We start from the raw sequence: 20236 nt of genomic DNA on the forward strand, positions 1-20236 counted from the left end.
TGAATAAAATGCAACTTTGCTATCAGTTTTTGAAGTGCAAAGTAAGCCTTTCCGAGCTGGTGTGGTGAAAATAATTATGCATTACATCTACACGGTGTAACATGAGGAAACCGAATAATTTTAACCACGCATTTCTGAGGTCAGAAGTAGGAAAAAAGGTAATGAGATTAGGTCAAATTCGCAAAAAAAAAAAATTTCTTTTGTTTTGTATTTTCCAGTTTTTGAATATATTTGTACATAAAAAATAAATGTTATTGGTAAACTTGTCACTTAAAATTGTTTTTTAATTTTTTTTCGAAAAACCTAATTTTTGCAAAGTGTTACTTGTCACTTTTGGACATCTATCAATAAGGATATTTAGACTACGTCCCATAGCACCAACATCACCATCAAAAAGGCCTCCCCTTCGCCTTTCGCCTCGCCTCTCCCTTTCGCCTTCGCCTCGCCTTTCCCCTTTCGCTTTTTCGCCTTGCTATCGCCTTTGTACTAATGACGAATGTTATTTTTCCTGTTTTGTTTTGTTTTTTGTACAATAAAGTGTTTTACTACTACTACTAAAAAGGGCTTTTACACTATGTAACAATAAAAATATGTTTTTTTTAATTGGTATTAACTCTGAAACTAGGCGAATTTAAAAAAAGTTTATAGGACATTTTTGTCTCTAAATATGATCAGGAATACGCTGTTGAAATTATTCGGTTTCGTCATGTTACACCGCGTATAAATTATATTAGAATGTATGACGGTGAATTAGACTGTTGATCGACTATGGCGGGGGTTAGTGTTACAGGGCCCACTTTATGTATGCATGACAATTGACATAATTTCTTTACCTAATTATTGCACATGTAATAAACACGAAATATTGTATAACATGTTTATTTATTTATCTCTCGATTGTCATATTTTAATGTAAAATAACATATGTTTTGAAGTTTATTCTTAATACAATACACAAGAAGGAATGCATGAATTTGTTCAGATATATAACGGGCAAAGTGCTCATAAACATCTGAACGCCTCTATTGTCAAGGCGCGAATGTACAGATATTTTTACAGACTTTTTTTAGTCCGATATATCCAATGGAGACTACAAGAAATGTGATTATTTGCATTAACCCATTGAATGCATTGACATAGATATCTAGGGACTATAATGAGGCATGACAGGGGCCAGTACAGCGGTGTGAAACTGCTACGCTATTGGTTGATGAGTTCGCATCACGCGCGCGATTGGTTGAGGAGTTCGCATCACGCGCGCGATTGGTTGAGGAAACCGCATCACGCGCGCGATTGGTTGAGGAGTTCGCATCGCGCGCGCCATTGGTTGAGGAGTTCGCATCACGCGCACGATTGGTTGACGAGTTCGCATCACGCACGCGATTGGTTGATGAGTTCGCATTACGCGCGCTATCGGTCGCAACTAGTTGCGTTAGACTGCACGATTGGCCGGAATTCGTGAGTAACACCGCTGAGCTAGTACCATTTTTAGTGCCCCATTAGCCCGTCCTTAGATATTATACGTCAATGTTTGAACGGCGTGCCTATCGTGCGCGGCGCGCCATTGTGAACCTTATGAGAATGCACGAAGGTTGATATTGGGATGTAGCCGCGCGCGTCTATTGTCGACGTAGACGGTGAAAAGGTTAAATATATCAAGACATTCTCTGTTATACATTTTGGTGTAAACACATACATTTTTCATGGTAGGTATATTACTTTTTAAAATAATGCTCTGAAATTTTGTATTTACACTTAGATTTTTACTAGCTAATAACGGCTACTTTAGCCTAGCCTGCGAAGCTCGAGGTCCAGGGTTCGAATCCCCGTAAGGACATTTACTTTTTTGATGAGTATGCAGATTTATTCCTGAATAGAAAGGGACAAACGATTATTATCGGCTTATCAACTTTGGTAGACGTTTATGAATAAGGGGGTATGTGTTTAATTATTTTTCTATGTATTATACAGAGTGTTTGGTAAGTTTTTTGTAAACTAACACTTATTTGGGTACTATTGACACATAGTTATCTAAATCCGGGTATTTTTCTACAAGTTTTTAATCATAAAAAAATTAAAATTTTCGTCTGCGACTAATATTTCTAAAAATGGTCAAACATGAATACCTCACCTATTACCCTTTAAAGCTACCAAACACCCTGTATATAGCGTCATCTAGCACCCATAATGTAAGCAAAAATTTTATTTATTTATTTCAGGTACCTCAGCGAAGAAAGCACCTAAAGTGATGAAGAAACCGCCGGTAGAAAAGAAAAATACATACGACAGGGACCTAGATTGTATGTCAGAAGAAAATCTACTCACTATAATAGAGTATTCGTATGTGTGCCCGTTCAAGAATAGGAGGAATAACTACTACTGCTTCTACTGTAAGGTATGTTGTACACATATGACAGTAGATTGTATGTCAGAAGAAAATCTACTCACTATAATAGAGTATTCGTATGTGTGCCCGTTCAAGAATAGGAGGAATAACTACTACTGCTTCTACTGTAAGGTATGTTGTACACATATGACAGTAGATTGTATGTCAGAAGAAAATCTACTCACTATAATAGAGTATTCATACGTGTGTTCGTTCAAGAATAGGAGGAATAACTACTACTGCTTCTACTGTAAGGTATGTTGTACACTTATGACAGTACATTGTATGTCAGAAGAAAATCTACTCACTATCATAGAGTATTCGTACGTGTGTTCGTTCAAGAATAGGAGAAATAAGTACTACTGCTTCTACTGTAAGGTACCTTGTACACATATATGACGCATATATTTAACAGATAGTAGATTAAATAATATAAGAATTTCAAATAAATAAACGTAATTCCGTAGCCGGACGTCAGACCGTTAACATCTCCAGCATCTGATGATGCCTCGTAGTGAGGCGAAACAAGTGTCGAGTTATGGTGGTGATTTGTTATATTTATTTGAGGATATATAATATTTTCTTACTATTAATTGTGTGCAAAAAATTCGCAACTAAGTATAGGTAACGGGTTAGCACTGATTGACTAGCACGTTATTATTTCGGGGATTAGTAGATTGTTTGTTATGAGATAATCTACTGACCATTATTCGTATGTGTACGATTAAGAATAGGAGAAATATAACTACTGTAAAGTATGTTATACATACGACAAACAAATTGTATGTTAGAAGAAAATCTACTCACCGCCATAGAATGTCTATGTAGCCTCAACATTTGTAGCCTTTTTCTAAATAAACACAATTAATTTCTAGGACTACTACGCCAAACCAGAGGACCTCCGAGCGCACACCGTCTCCCACGACACCAAACCATTCCAGCTCCTCATGGGCTACAAGAAAATGCCCAAAATCGACATCACCCGCATCGACTGCCGCCTCTGCACCACCAAGATCGACGATCTCAACACATTCAAACAACATATAGACCAAATACACGGGAAAAAGATATACTTCGAGGCTCCCGACAAGATGCTACTCTACAGACTAACGTGGAACGATCTAGTCTGTGTCATGTGCAGTGATGTTTTTGAGGATTTCAACGCTTTAAACACGCATATGGTGGAACATTTCAGTAATTACACTTGTGATATGTGCGGGATGTGTTTCTTAGAAAAACCTAGGTTAGACGCCCATTTGAAGCGGCATAAAGACGACGAGAGACATACTTGTGAGGTCTGCGGTAAGGTGTTCAAAAGTAATCATTATAAGGATATGCATGTGGATATTGTTCATAAGAAAAAGGCTATTATAAGATGTCCGCGTTGCGATGAATGTTTCATGTCTTACGCTTTGAAAAATAAACATTTAACCGAAGCGCATGGACAGAAACGTACGTATCCTTGCAATTTATGCGATAAAATTTATAATAGACAGAAAACTTTAACTGAGCATCAGCGCAGGAATCACCAGAAAGTTTTAAAACATCAGTGTGAGTATTGTGATCAAAGATTCTACCTACCCTCAAGGTTAAAGGAGCATATGGCAACGCATACTGGGGAAAGGAATTTCCGTTGCGAGTACTGCGATAAAAGCTATCCTAGACTTAAATCTCTGCAGTATCATATACGGACGCATACGAACGATCGTCGGTACAGATGTCATATATGTGGGCAGGCCTTTATACAGAACGCGAGTTTGAAATCGCATATTAAGAGTCACCATCCCGAATGCGATATTGAGCAATGCTATTTTTAAGGTGACACTTAAAATGGGCTGCTTTAGTTGTCAACGCTTAGGACAAACGTTTAATTCTTTAATATATCTACGTTCTTTTTGCAACAAAGAAGTATAAGTAAAATAACTAGCATGGGTTTATATGTATATGTAAAACAATGAGATTCAGTCGCCTGTGGACATAGCCAAAATAAAGAGATCTTATCTAAATTTAAATACACAAACCGGTCTACCGCGATATAATTTCATTGTTTTTACCTTAAACCTTTTCCAGGCATAGTACGGTTTATCGACTACATACGCGCAAACAGATTTAATGTTCAAACTAGATTGCACTTTCGGGAAATGTGACTTGTCTTCAAATGGATCATCAAAGCTGGATTAATTGATAAATATATTTGGATTTTTTTGGAAAACCTTGTGGAGCGGCCTGGAAAAGGCTTAAATTCCGACGTACGCGGTATCGCGGTAGACCCGTTTGTGTAATTAAATATGTGTACAAAACGCGAGTTTAAAGTGTCATATATTTTATCTATTAACCTGAGTAATAAAATCATTACTTATCTCCGTGAGGCTCTCTGTGCATCATATTGTAACCATTCCAAATTTTGTTTTGAACTTCGTATTAAAAGAAGGTTCCAAATTGAAAAAAATCGAAAATTGCTAATTGAAGCCAAGATGTCATTGTGCACTCAAGTTAACTATTGTCTGTAGGAGTGACAACCTTTGTTTAGCGTTTCTTTTATTTTTTTGCCATTTTTACATATTGTGACCTTTTTTGCCACTTTTATGTTATTTGTATAGTTCGTTTTTTTAGCATTAGAAAGAACTCCACAGAAGCAAGCATGCAGTTTCTATCAGGCTCGTTAATTGTTAATAATTATTGCATTATCTAATGTAGCATGGTCAATACATATAATTTACTTCAAATGATTACCGCTATATGTGTCGGATTTGGAACCACAAGCTTTTACTTCTGCGAAGTTCTTTCTAATGCAAAAAAAAACAAACTATACTCAGAATCACAAGCTCTTTCAATCCTAATGGTATAAAAAAATGTCCCGTGAGTTTTTTTCCTATTGTGTTACCAATTCCCGATATGCTTTGTATGGCGGTAACAAAAAGGAAAGAATGAAAAATTTGTGGAAATTTTAGGACACCGTTTTTCTCCTATAAGGATGAAAAACAGCTCGCTATCATGACTAGAAATAACACAAAAGTGGCATAAAAGGTCACAATATATAAAAATGGCAAAATAAAAACAAATGCTTTGTTATAAAATCTGTTTATGGCCCGCATATCCAATCATGCAATGTGGTAATAAATATGAACAATAATAATTGTAATGTATTATGCATTTTCTATGATTAGTAAAATTCGACTGTATTATTTTAATATTTATTTCTTAAATAGTTATACATGATAGAAAGCATAAAAAATGTTACCTTATTTTTTGCTTTTAAAGACTGCTCTAAATACATCACAGAACTTATTTCACTCATGGAAAGTACTTTACACGTCTTAGTATTATTTGTCTATGCCATACCATACCATACCTACCATAGACTCTATGGCATAGACTAGGAATCCTCTAGACCGAGTTTAGAGCAATTATTTCATGCAACCGATGATGCCAAAAATGCGGGGGTGCGCGGGACGAGGTGAGCGAAGTCCCGTGCCGTGATTGGTCCGTTCAAAGACACGGACGTCACACAAAAACACTTTCGACTCGAACATGGAGTAAAATTACCGCATGCGTGGCAGAGGGGGTAGCGCGGCTATGATCAGTCTGGAGGATGTTTTGCCTGTGCTCTATGGTTTCGTTTCTAACAGAGACGAGTAAATAGAAAGGACTGTATATAGATTAATAGTCTGTATTATTTACTCGTTTTGAGCCTTTTGTGTTGCTACTTATTGTAAATTAAATTTGATGTAATTTTAGATTATGTGTTGGTTTTAAGTATTTTTAGTACTTTTGTTTATATTATGATAATATTGCAAATATTCCGCCTCTTAGTTTTCATGCAATAAATGTAAAAAATATATATCTTCAGGAAATACGTCATCTTAAGCCTCCTCCAGACTATGCGCGTGAATCGCGGGCGAAGCCGCGAACGCAAGTGTGGCGTCGATTTCGCAGATTGTTCACGTCTTCGCGCCTTGTTCTCCGTTTTTTGTCGGTATTTCGGCCCGCGTCAAAGGAGACGCGAAGCGCGAACTTGCAAGACTCCACATTACACACTATTTTGGCTCTTATGTGGCCAGATAAATATTAATTATATTATGATTATATTACATTAAGCAGCTATATTTTACGGTTTCACAAGAAATCAAAATGGAAAAACAGCTAAATCACGTATGATGCCATAGATAACTAACAGTTAAACTCGATCAGCTGATGTTTTCCGCCATCTTGCCGCAAACCAAACTGCGAAATCGCCGTGAAGTGTGCGAGTGTGGAGTCATACGTCAACTTCGCGATATGTTCGCTCCGCGACGTCGCGCCGCGATTCACGCACATAGTCTGGAGGGGGCTTTACTATATTTAACCATAGATAAAGAAATTATAAGACGCGTAAAGTAATAAAAACGCTTGACAACCTAGCCAGGGCGAAAATATACTGGCCCGTCTACTTCAGCCTTAGAGGATATAACCAACGGAGACGCCATGTCTAAAATTTTCTGTACAAAATAGTCTGCCGTTTTTTGCGGGGGAGGGGCACATCAAATGTATAGGTCATGTCAGACAAACGTCAGTCCATACATATGGTTGACATGTGGTTGACCATTGGCCGCCTATTTTCGACAGAGGGGAACGCCTGTTAATGGCGGCTCCATTGTTAATTACTCCGAGACTTCAGCTGTTATATGAATGCTTAAAATATTTTACACTATTTGCGTCTTATTAGTCCTTGTCTGTGTTGCTTTACCTTTATTTTAATTAATAATTACATACGAGTATTATTTTATTTTTACTAAATACATTACATAGTTTTGAATTAAAATTACAAAATGGAATATGTCGTATAAAAAGCAAATAAATGTAACGATTTCCAGGTTTTTAAAGAATATAAAGGCTTTTGATAGTATTATTTTATAAAACTCTGTTAGCGGAAAGAGATAGTCGTAGAAGGCGGTAGAACATAATGTAACCAATAACGTCAAACTTCTATAGCCTCCTCCACACTCGTGCGCGAATCACGGCGCGAAGCCGCGAACGCGAGTGTGGAGTCGATTTTCGCAGACAGCGAAATCGAATCCACACACACATTCGCGGCTTCGCCCGCGATTCACGCGCATAGTCTGGAGGGGGCTTATGAAATTATGACTTTCAATTGAAATAACACTTGCACAGTCTGGCCTATCAAAACCGCTGCCGACTTAGCTTGGTCTTACTCTTCGATTCTTCTCTTTTGCACAGACTATAATTTTACGCTTACTATTTCCATTTATTTTTTATACCATCACAATTTTTACTTAATGTATTATAGTAACGTTAAGTTATATTATATATATTTATTATAGGAAGTACCTATAGACATACTGATCTGAGTATTACAGGGGTCACAAAATGGCGGACCGCGGTCCGGATCGGGACCGCCGACCTATTTTATATTTTTGCTTAATTTGTAAATTCAAGTAGAAACGGACCGCGATGGTCATTTTATTTTAAGAACCGGACCCCTGAAGAAACTAATTAGTGGCCCCTGGAGTATTTTATACAAATTAGGGATAAGCTGGATAAAATGTACATTGTAAAGTTTCGTAATAAAATATTTTTCCGGCGATGTTGCATTTTTTCTACTTATAATAAGCCCATCATATACCTATATTGGAACGGCGAAGGTGCTCGAAAATATTTAAACTTGCATTTTAATGTTTATAACTTTTACAACTTTCGCGTTCTGAACACATTCGAAAACCTTTAAAATATAAAGGTAATAAAATAAATTCGCCATTGACCCGGTTTTTAATTAAATATGTTTTACTGTAGAGACTTTGTTCATGTATTTGTGAACGAATTGGCCGCTCCGATATATTTGAAACCGACTGTACAGTATACACGTTGATCCATCCTATAACAATAATTTCTACATATATTTTGAATATATGCGACCTAATATCGATTCTAATCTTTTACAATCGATAGTCGATTGTGATTTATAAGCAACCTCGTTGATGGTAACTTTCAATGCAAAAACAAAACGCATAAAGAACAGTTCGAGTAGAAAGTATTTTTATTAAGTAGCTAACACACTATCGCACCGCACCAAGGTCATTGTGGGACACACCCATAAGTAAGAGGGAGAAAGAGATATCGCTTTCTCCCTTTTACTTATGGGTGCGTCCCACAATGACCTTGGTGCGGTGCGGTAGTGTGTTAGCTACTTTAGAGAAGTATGTAAATCAAGGCCTATTGCATAGACATAATATATACATAGACGGTGTCTCAGCGAGCTGTCACTGTTGCCACTTTTGTTTAGTGTACGATTAACAAAGCGGCCCACGTTGCTGTAGCCATGTCGATAAAGTCATATCGATAAACTATCGACATTTCTTGCAATTTTAATTTTACTTCAAAGGCTTAACGATACCTAAAATGACCAAAAACGCTTTTATTCTTTATTGTGGTTATCAGATCACAATTTTATAGTCACGCCCCTGCAGGGAACCAAGGGAAAGTTCAGATATTTAATTAAAATACATAAATACCTCCTAAAATAGGTGTTCCGCAATAATTGAATTATATTATTATATTATAATATATTCATTATCCATTAGCATTTCAATTATGTTTATGTTTAACGAAGATATTGAAGCTTCAATTAATCGCTATTTCGTTCCGCTGTGTAGCGTTTATCGATATATAACATGATTAAAATCGACTTTTCAAATCCCTAAAAGAGCACACATATACGCTTTTACGCACACATACACAGCCCGGGCGCATCAAGAAAGGCAACACTTGATTTGAAGTCCACCTTGTCAACAGTATGGTTGTCCTTTTTTGACAAACGGCATTTTAAAAGAGCGAGGAGAGAGAAATGATACTAGTTGCTGCGTCGTGAAAGAGAACAGAAAAGGTTGGGCCCTTGGCCTATTGACTTCCTTGGAATGACGTGACCCTTCATAATTGTACATGTGTGCTCCGTTTCTAGAGCTGTATTGCCAGTAATTACCATAAAAATATTTTACTACAGCAACATTGCTAGAACTGGCTTTGTCTATACGATTTCTAGGAACAAATCCAATTATTTTATCAAATTTATTTTGATTTGTATTTTATGAAGTAGTCAAAGTCATATGTAAATTATTATTTATTTTTTGAAATATGTAAATTATTATCTATTTCAGTTTGTCTTTGTCTATGTTCATAAAATCTATGAAGGGTAGACGTGCCTCTACCCTCCTTGATAAAATTTAAAAAAAATCTTTGTCAATAGGCCTCTTTGATAGGCCTTGATTTGAGTCTGGCCGGTAAGAACATAGTCAAGACAAAAGTCTGTAATGTCAATGCTGTCATTTAAGTCATTTAACGCCAAAAATATAATTTTTCATATAAAACGATTTATTCACTTGAAATATATTTATTTACCTATTAATTTAAAAATAAAAACTATTCATATGTACGAGCAACATATCTAAATGCGTCTTCGCACAGACTTAGTTAAATTTAAACCGTTGTCGCTCTTCCCTCCTTGCTGTATTATGTATCCGGCAATGGCGACTTCATCAACAATTCTTATCCGGATTATGAAAAGCCCTAATGTGTGTGTGGAAACCGTTGTAGTAAACCAGAAACAGCGATAATTTCAAGGTAAGAAATATATCAATCTTTAAATAAAAATGAGCGTACTAATTACCAAATTCAAATATAATAATTTAATCTTACTATCCCCGTAAGTCCCGCGGACGCTATATCGCGTCCGAAATTATAATCTAAATTCATCATAGATGTAAAACCTCTCATTGTTTACGAGTAAGCTGGTAAATTTAGACCTTAGGAATTAGCGACGTTAGTAATTAGGAAGTTAGATTATATTGTTTAATTTGTGACTATTTTGTTTTAGAAAGTGAATCATGGCTTGAGCGTGTGATAATAATATAATCCTGTCCCGTCATATGATTTCTTGGAAAAAGCTCAAAGGGCACGTATCTGCTGCATATACAGACTAGTTTTCCGGTGACCAAGAACGCTGCGTGGAGCTGTGGAGCAGAAATGTCCGATAACCGGATAGATGTAATAACAACTTGTAACCATTTGCCATATCAATGTATGTATTCATATGTATTGCTCCTAACATATACATATACACTAATCCTAATAGGAATGAAAATATTTATATCTTAATAATACATAACTTTTTGTAACCTTTTATATTTGACGAATTTTTAAATATAGTACCTAATCATTATCTTATAACGTATTTCTTTATTTATTTGTGATATGCTAATTTAAGAGCCCAACAACGTGCACACTAGCACCACTGCTAAAATAAATAATCGTGATTATTTAAGTTAATTTTAAATTTAACAGGTATTTAAAAAAGTGGCCGCTACTGACTGTATTGTGTTTTTAAGTACCTTTTGAATACATCAAGCTAGTTTTTATGTTGCTGGATTCGTCGATCTATGAGCTCAAAACAAAAACGGCCGCTTTAGTTTTGAACGGGTAGGTTGACGAATCCAGTAACATAAAAATTAGTTTAATGTATTCAGCAGTGGCGCTGATGCACGTTGCACGTTGATGGGCTCTTAAAAACCTGACCCCAACAAAAAATAAATAATACAAAAAGAAATTCCCTCTCCGGGATTCGAACCCAGGACCATTAGCTTCCTGAACTGGATTACTGCCAATACCCGCTAGGGGCGCTAGGCTAAACGGATTGTCAATTCTAATTACAATGGTATCCTACCGAGCGCTAGTAGTATAAACGAACTTTTGAAGGGGACATTTTTTTGTATGGAGTTATCGTTCTTCTCCTAGTGAGTATTATATTCTTTGATGTAAATGAAATCGACAATTATTCCATTAAATCAAAATAATTTAGTTACTCCAAAATAACATAGGTACTTATAATAATTTAGCAATTGAAGTATTCGTACAAATTATTCTTTCATATTTTATTAACTTTCAATGAGTTCTACTCGAACGAATTTTGCCTGTCAAAAATGATATGCACTATGGTTCACCAAGAGTGCTCTTTCCTATTCCCAATGTTTATAAATTAAATAAATAGTGTTTTCTATAGTGTTAATTGCCATGGCGGTGGCCGGCACATCTTTGGGTAAAGCTAAAGGCCCCATAGTTGACCCTGCGCTCTGCCGATGTTGCCGTTCCATAAAGAAATGCCGACTTTTGAGCAGTGAATACGAATGGGTCGGCAAGAAGGAAGTTTACTCCGATATGTTGATGGATTGCTTCGGATTACTTGTAAGTTTTTTATTTTCACCACACCAGCTAGGAAAGGCTTACTTTGCACTTCAAAAACTGATAGCAAAGTTGCCTTTTATTCACATGTGAGGCAAAGTAATGAAATGCAAATTTTGAATGGTTTTCTTATGTTTGCTGGTAGAATTGACATTTAAATGATGATTTTGGATGATTCATATTTAATAACATTCATTTGGATTTGATTTGGATTTATTTTGTTTGATATTTTACATTTAATATTTGCTTTGGATTGGTGTGGTGAAAAATTTTGTGTTTCACTGGGGGGCAAATTTTGTTTAACCCTCGTGCTTTGAAACCCTCGCAACGCTCTAGATTCCATTTTTCGAACCACTCGGTACGCTCGTGGTTCAATTTTGGAATCTTCTGCTTGCTTGGATATCAATATTAGCATGAGCGGTTAAACAACAACTTTGCCCTTTTGTAAAACAAATAACTATTATTTAACCTTGTTTAAATCCTGCATTGAACAGACTACGTAATGTACTAATAAAATAATTCACTTGATCGATGTAAAGATGCTAATTTATATGTATAACAGTGAGGGATGGATTCTCATTTTTTTTTTTTGCAGTTAAGTCACCTGCAATAATATGTTACCGTTCGAAGGCTGTAAAAATATGTGACACGCTCTTGTGGCTCCACAAAAGATCCCAATGGGTCGAAGTGTATCCGCAAGGGCCCCCAAAAACGATAAGGGCCCTACAGCATGTTTAAATCTTACATATACTTGTATTTTCAGCTGTCCCATTTAGACGGGGAGCCTAAAGACAGCGGAGTTTGTGCCACTTGTGTTGGGCGTCTTCGGGAAGCTGTGGCTTTCCGCCAGCAGGTGCTGCAGAGCGAGCAGGCCTTCCTCAACGCCCGGCTGGAGAACAAGGATGGTAAGACGGCCAGATTAATTTTATTTGACGAATTCCATAGTCATAGTACAAGCTTTGCTTATTGTTATAGTTCGTTTTTTTAGCATTAGAAAGAACTCTACAGAAGCAAGCGTGCAGTTTTTATCAGGCTCTTTAATTGTTATTAATTATTGAATTATCTAATGTAGCATGGTCAATACATATAATTTACTTCTAATTATTACCGCTATAAGTGTCGGATTTGGAACCACAAGCTCACTTAGTGCGCTACTGCGTAGTTCTTTCTAATGCTAAAAATAACAAACTATAGTTAGGGCCTAGGTTGATCTGTGTAAGATGTCCTCAGATATTTATTATATTTAATTTTAGTCCAAAGAATTTTATAGCAACAAACGGCCGCTCCGATATATTTAATGGCTACTGTACATAAAAACTAGCCAAGTCAAATCCTGAACTTTAATTACAGCCCAAGTGAACTCTAATTTGGCAGTCTTGGCACTCTTAAGACGACCACTGACTAACAGGCCACCAGACAATATCGGCCTGTCAGTTAGAACAATAATTTGATAGTTCTGAATAACTGATATCGTCCAGTAGACTGTTAGTCAGTGGTCGGCTTTATAGATCTCAATATTATTGCCGGCAAATTCTTAATGTTGAATAAAATAAATTTTTAATGTTGTATTTGGCTCATTTCGCATTTATGTTTTTGATGGGATTAGAAACTCTACTCTGATAAACATTGTATTTGTTAACTCTGATATGAATTAATTACAGAGGTGCCCCAGGTGGAAACTAAGGTGAAGGTGGAACCTCTCCCCGACTCAGACGCGTCCGTGGGCGGACGTGACGATGACCAGGATTACGGTAAATAACTCATTTAAATTATAATATTATTTATTTAATCCAAAAGAAGTTACTAAAGGAGTTCAGAATAACCACAAGGTATAGTTGAATCATCGAGAGCGTGGAATTGCATATGTAGTAGTATTGTTTGTTTACAGGCATTCTATATTTGAATTTTCTATTTTCTTGTTGCAACCACTACAAATGCAATTCCATCTTCTCGATAATTCAACTATAATCCACTATCTGCTATCAGAGAATCCTTATGTATTTTGGACCTCGCTCGTAGAGACCCGGATAGTTTAGAAGAGGGCTTCAAAATACATGAAATATTCCCTACTGTCACATGTGTGCTGGTAAGGGGTCATCCATTAATTACGTCACACCAATTTCTAGGTTTTTTGACCCCTCCCCCCCCCCCTTGTCACACTTGGTCACATTTGGCAAACCCCTCCCCCCCTAGTGTGACGTCACATTTTTTCTACGAAATCGCCAAATCGAATTAAGTAAATACCTAAGTATTATTAATATTTTATCAAAATATTTTTGACGATATAAATATTAGTAATTTTATAACCCAAAACTGCTTAGGAAAGAAAATTAAACGAATAATAACGATCATCGTTTTAAAAACTTGTTATTTAAATGTATAGCGAATAAAATAATTTAAATAAATTTTCGGTTACTGATTAAGTTAAAGTGACGTCACAAAGTTTGCGTCTCCCCCCTCCCCCATGTCACAATATGTCACATTTTCTTGACCCCCTCCCTCCCCCTAAACGTGTGACGTAATTAATGGATGACCCCTAAACTAAACTAAAACTATAGGAGAGTATAGGAGTTCCATACTACGTTGATTTTGGGGCGCTCCACGGGTTAACAACTTATTTGTATCTCAACAGAGCCGGAATGCAAAGTGGAGATAGAGCTAAAGTCGGAGACACCCGAGAAGCGTAAGAAGACGCGGCCGCGACCCCTAGTGCTGAAGAAACGGTCGAAGAGAGAGCTGTTCGATCGAGCGCTCGCACTGCAGGATAAGCTTGATGAATTACTGGACCACGGGCCACGTGAGTATATACCTTTAAACAAAGATTTTTTGCCGTTTTTTGCGTAATGGTACGTAACCCTAAGTGCGCGAGTCTGACTCGCACTTGGCCGGTTTTTCAATCTTGTTTTTATATGTTGTTGTTTTCTCGAGGGGCACAGTATAGGGTTGTTCAAAAAAGTAGTGTATATGTTTGTAAAGGCTCTGCAACGCGCTGGTGACTACCCATGCAGGCGTCCATAGGCTACGGTGACTGTTTACCATCAGGCGGGCAGTATGCTTGTTTGCCACCGACGTGGTATATGACAAAAAGGTTGCCCCAATTTATCCTACTGATCTATCATTTTAGTACATAATCAGGATGATCGGAAAGGAACGCAGTGTTCTATGAAGGTTGTCCGTCTTGAATATTTACTAGTCTCTGATTTTCCTTTTTTTCCAGCATCCCCGCCTAAGAAGTTGAAGCCACAAAAAAAGGGTCCCGACGACCACGATCACATGGTGTACCACAACACCATCACTATAGTGCTCAACTCATACGTGTGCCCGTTCCAGAATAGGATCAGCAACTATTACTGCTACTACTGCAGGGTACGTATAACCGTCACGCACACCAGTACGGTACACTATAGTTCGTTTTTTTTAGCATTAGAAAGAACTTCGCAGAAGTAAGCTTGTGGTTCCAAATTAGGCACTTTTAGCGATAATAATTTGAAGTAAATTATATGTATTGACCATGCTACATTAGATAATTCAATAATTATTAACAATTAAAGAGCCTGATAAAAACTGCACGCTTGCTTCTGTGGAGTTCTTTCTAATGCTAAAAAAAACGAACTATACTACTACAGTACACTTACTACACACTACTACTACACTTACCACTACTACCTTACTTACTTAGTAATATTTACTTACTTACTTACTATAGTTCGTTTTTTTAGCATTAGAAATAAGGTAAAGAATCTTGATGTGTCTTTTAATTGAAAAACACATTTTTAAAATAAGTTACGGCATATATGTAACAATTATGAATCTAATACGATCATTTATATTCTTCTGCTTTCATAAGTAATCGTTTTTGATTTTTTAAAAGCGTTTTTCAATTAAATGACACGTTAAGATCGCTTACCTTCTTGCAAGTTCTTTCTAATGCTAAAAAAAACGAACTATAGTGCAGGGTACGGTAGTACTATTAGTTATTCTGTGGTATAACCCGTATAACCCAGGGGGGTGTCACTACGCAGTTTAGTTTAGGCGCACCTCCCGGGCAGGAGTATGGCAGTGGGCTGCCGCTCGACCGCACGGTCGTCATGTCACGTGGCGCTCGCGCAAAGAAGATTCACGCTTCGTGCGCGGTTATAAGTTTCATTTTTGCTTGCAGGCGGCGAGTATAGGTATAATTTTATACCTAAATCTGACTTTTGTGAACGAGTGAATTTTCTGTACGGTAGTACTATTAGTTATTCTGTGATATAACCTGCGGTAGGAGACGGCACTGGAAGAAGATGGCCGTTTAAATTTTCGACATGGTCACGTAACGTGCTAATTATCGCACCAGTGCGGTAAAGTTTACCATTTGTATTGTAAAAAAAATATAAATATATGACATGTATTCTGTTTACAATAGTAACTTGTATAAAATAAATATGTTACCTCCAGGACCAGTTCACGAATCCCGTGGAGCTGCGCGAGCACACGATGCTGCACAAGCCGAGCATGTTCGAGAGCATGACGGAGAACAAGAAGATACCCAAGATCGACATCACCAGGTACACCATCAATCTGCCTCGCGTTATCCCGGCATTTTGCCACGGCTCATGGGAGCCTGGGGTCCGCTTGGCAACTAATCACAAGAATAGGGAATATTACGTGAAACTCTGCATAGGGGCCGCTGCTGCCACATTCCATCACAACTAGAGGTCTACCGCGGAACAAGAAAATTGAAATTTCGTTATCTAACCTCTCTATTGCATATTCGAGCGATAGAGGCAGATAACTAAATTTCGATTTTGGCGTTTCCCGGTAGGCCCTTGGTAACAAACCGCCTTAATGCATCAATGTCATATTTTATTGTCTGTGAAAACTTTTCAAAAAACAGTTTAATGCTCAGTATGTATAAGTTACTCTATGGTTTACTAGCTGGCTTAGTGCTGCACTCTGGCGGCAGAACATTGCAGTAATATCCCCTATAGGCGTAGGCACTACTTTTAACGAAAGCGACTGTCATCTGATCGACCTTCCAACCCACAGGGGAAACTAGGCCTTATTGGGATTAGTCCGGTTTCCTCACGATATTTTCTTTCACCGAAAAACGACTGATATATAAGCGTAAATATCAAATGATATTTCGGACATAAGTTCCGAAAAACTCATTGGCTCGAGCCGGGGTTTGAACCCGCGACCTCCGGATTGAAAGTAGCACGCTCTTACCGCCAGGCCACCAGCGCTTTTTACTTTATAATCTTACTATATATGTTTCAGGATAGACTGCAGACTATGCCCAGCGAAGATCGAAACACTCGAAGAGTTTAAACACCACATAAGCAGCGTGCACAATAAAAAAATCTTCCCCGTGCAAAACGAATTCCTGAAATTCAAGCTAACCTTAGACAATATAAAGTGCACAGAATGCAATAATAGTTTCCCATATTTCGACAGTTTAAAAAAACATATGATTGAGCATTTCGGGACATATATATGCGACCAATGCGGGGCATGTTTTCTAGAACAAAATTCATTAAGAACTCATATTAAAAGCCATAATAAGGTAGAAGCGAATTTCCCGTGTGAGATATGCGGGAAAAACTTGAAATCTAAATACAGTCGGTACTTACACGTAGCGACGGTCCACGAGAAAAAACCTACAGTGAATTGTTACAAATGTGAATCTAGTTTTCTATCTTACGCTTTGAGAAACAGACATTTGATTGAAGTCCATGGGGATAAAAGAACGTTTCCATGTAAATTATGTGATAAAGTATATAATAGAAGGAAAACGCTTATGGAACATAATAGGAGGAATCATTTAAAAGTGTATAGGCATCAGTGTGATTTGTGTGATCAGAGATTCTACCTACCCTCAAGGCTTAAAGAGCATATGGCAACACATACTGGGGAAAGGAATTTTCGTTGTGAGTTTTGTGATAAATGCTATCCTAGGTTACAGTCTTTGCAAGAACATGTGAGGTCACACTCGAATGATAGAAGGTACAAGTGTGATATTTGCAATGCGACTTTTACTCAGAATGGGAGCTTGAAGAGCCATATGAAGAGTCATCACCAGTTTGAGTTGAACGCTAATTTCGGATGATATACTAGTAAGTGAGTTTGGATTATATACAAAATATTCAAGTTTTTTTTTTTTTTTTTATTATGAATGGGCTTACTCATGGCCACAGACTAGCCGAGGCGTAGACGTGGCCTACGATGGAGCGAGCTCGCCCAGAAGGTGCCTGCTCACTCTTGATTTGAAGGTTGCCGGGTTATAAGAACACGGAAATATAGACGCCGGCAAGGAATTCCATTCCTTGGCAGTGCGCATAAGGAAAGTAGAAGCAAAGCGCTTCGTGCGAATTGGTGGAATATCTACCAAGTAAGGATGGAAACCGGCCGTGCGTCTAAAAGTCCGATGGTAGAATGGGGACGGTGGAATGAGCTCGTGTAGCTCTTGGGCACACTCCCCGAAGTGCAACCTGTAGAATACCGACAAAAAAGACCGAAGTACCGGAGTTCAAGCTTAAATATGTATTTCAACTTATTTCTATAAGCGCCACTTGCACCATCCTACTGACCCGGGGTTAAACCGTTAACCCAGTGTTCAAATTGTACTGGTAACCATGGTTAACCGGGGAACCCTGGGTTAGTGTGGGATGGTGCAAATGGCGCTAAAAAGGCCAAGTCTGTACAATTTGCGTCGGTCATGCCGCCTCATATACGTCAGCTACCACTCCGTTGGTGGGTTGAGTAACGGTAACCACCTAAACACGTGGGATTTTTATTTCAAGGATTTCCTCAATTTTGCTGACTGTACATTTAACAAATCAAGTTAAATGGAACACCTAAGTACCTGCAATATAAAACATGTCATATTAAGTTTTCACTTTATCACAATATATGTGACGTTATCTATGAAAAGGGACCTTATTGTCGATGGCGCTTACGCCATTATTAATGATGCTCAGATATAAATATATTGTCATTAAATTTATTTTAGCCAAAATTACACAAAGTGAATTCAATGAGCACAATTATGTGAAATCTGTGTCAAGTGGTATGTATTATTTATTTTATAATTGAGTGTATGTTTCGCCAACTTAAATAATAATTAAAAATTTGTATGAACAATAATGATTAACTGTGTATAATAATGTATTTAATTCCATAATAAAATATAGATCCTTAAGTTATTTAGTATTTTACTTATTTTCTTCATTCAAGGCTAAACTACCGATACTACAGTCCTGAGGTTGACTGAAGCCAGTGGGGAGACACTCCTGACTTCGGTCGAATTCGGCTCCGCTCGGCTCAGCATTGCTCCGAGCAATTATTAGGGTGGGCACCACTTGACGTCCTTGTGCGTGCACGACCACAGATAAGATAATCACTTGAATTTTGACAACCCTAATTAGCCGAAAGGGATACTGCCATAAGGAATAGCATGATTCGACCCTGAACCGCTGTCAAACTTCGGGTTTGTAGGAAAGTGTCCTTTCTGTACGGTAGTACTATTATTTCTTCTGTTGTGCTTATTGCTTAAGTGCTCAATCGTGCATTGTCAGTTTTGACAGATTACAGATCGATAGCTCGTGTCGTGTGGTAGGTACTCACGTTTAGAATGTCACGTACGAGACACGTCGCCTTATCTGACAATATCTAACCTTTTCATCTGACTTATCATAATATTCATAATGTGGTATGATATAGAGGTCAATGACATATATTCTGTTGAAAATCAAACACAGCAGCAAAGGGTATACAAGAAAGAATCAAATTGTGATGATTAAATGCCGTTGTCAAAAGAAAGAATCAAACTAACAAACAAAAAGAGAAAGAAATAAGAAATTATTTACGTCAAACAAAACCAGTTCAATTAAACAAGACATAGGTCAGATGGACGTTAACCTTTTGGACGCCAATGACCGATATATCCGCACCGCAGGTTAAACGCCAAAGACTGATTAATCGGTCACAAACCACAGAGCAACATAGACCTACGTGCGTATACATAAAGTTCAATTTCAGTTTTGACACTTCGGTGACGTGGCGTCCGGGTGACTGCTTTTGTTTTTGACACGGCGTCGAAAAGGTTAAAAAGGACCCAGAGTAATGCTACGGTAAGCCGCAGTAAATAATACATAGATAAATACATAGTAAATAATAGACATTCTTCGTTATTTTATTGAACTATTAAATGAATGTTATTGCTCTTTAGCGATAAGGCCGCCTGTTGTTACCTCTGTCTTCATTATGTGTGTCTCTCTGTAGGTAAATGTATTTCGACTTTGTGCAATAAAGAGGATTTGTAATTGTTGCCATAGCTAAACAAAGCATACTACCATTTTTATTGATTATAAATGTCATTATTACCTATAGATTTTACAGACTTTACAGTACATCTGGTGCAACATTACTTGGTGATATAATAAGCACATTATGTAACTACAACTACGTCGAATATTTAAAGGGCCAATTATGTACTGTAAAACGTTGCACGGTACAGTCGGTACACGTGCGAATAGGTAATTCGCCACTTCTTGCGAATTATTTATTTTTCGTACTAGTTAGTATCGTAAATAACTATTATCTTCTACCTATATGTATACATTTAATATGAAAAAAACTACG

At 37.3% G+C, this 20236-nt stretch overlaps 2 protein-coding genes across 3 annotated transcripts in view; both read left to right on the forward strand.

Annotated features, from left to right (window-relative positions):
• LOC134676480 (PR domain zinc finger protein 5-like) overlaps positions 1 to 7935 on the forward strand; it is a 31988-nt gene extending 24053 nt beyond the window's left edge. The window contains exons 5-7 of one of the 2 annotated variants that reach the window (XR_010099942.1): positions 2220 to 2641; positions 3262 to 6243; positions 6713 to 7935. Coding sequence is in view for 1 of the 2 variants with exons in the window: in XM_063534865.1 (XP_063390935.1) it covers positions 2220 to 2641; positions 3262 to 4203 (1364 nt within the window). In the remaining variant the exon portion in view is untranslated. Of the gene's footprint in view, positions 1 to 2219; positions 2642 to 3261 lie in introns of both variants that reach the window. The other variant, XM_063534865.1, reaches the window with a different exon arrangement.
• Positions 7936 to 11380: 3445 nt separating this feature from the next.
• LOC134676254 (zinc finger protein 425-like) lies at positions 11381 to 17783 on the forward strand. Its single transcript, XM_063534607.1, has 7 exons — positions 11381 to 11617; positions 12378 to 12519; positions 13276 to 13365; positions 14247 to 14411; positions 14832 to 14980; positions 16052 to 16161; positions 16874 to 17783. The coding sequence occupies exons 1-7, from the start codon at positions 11447 to 11449 to the stop codon at positions 17700 to 17702; spliced, it is 1656 nt and encodes a 551-aa protein (XP_063390677.1). The 5' UTR covers positions 11381 to 11446; the 3' UTR covers positions 17703 to 17783.
• The last annotated feature ends 2453 nt before the right edge of the window (positions 17784 to 20236 follow it).

This window comes from Cydia fagiglandana, chromosome 24 (assembly GCF_963556715.1).
Source record: "Cydia fagiglandana chromosome 24, ilCydFagi1.1, whole genome shotgun sequence".
NCBI lineage: Eukaryota > Metazoa > Arthropoda > Insecta > Lepidoptera > Tortricidae > Cydia > Cydia fagiglandana.

Excerpts from the sequence above, each read along its gene's own strand:
- LOC134676254 (XM_063534607.1), top strand. The coding sequence starts at position 11,447 with ATGGCGGTGGCCGGCACATCTTTGGGTAAAGCTAAAGGCCCCATAGTT. Across the intron at positions 12,520-13,275 it reads CCGGCTGGAGAACAAGGATG|AGGTGCCCCAGGTGGAAACT; the intron begins GTAAGACGGCCA and ends AATTAATTACAG. Across the intron at positions 14,412-14,831 it reads ATTACTGGACCACGGGCCAC|CATCCCCGCCTAAGAAGTTG; the intron begins GTGAGTATATAC and ends CTTTTTTTCCAG.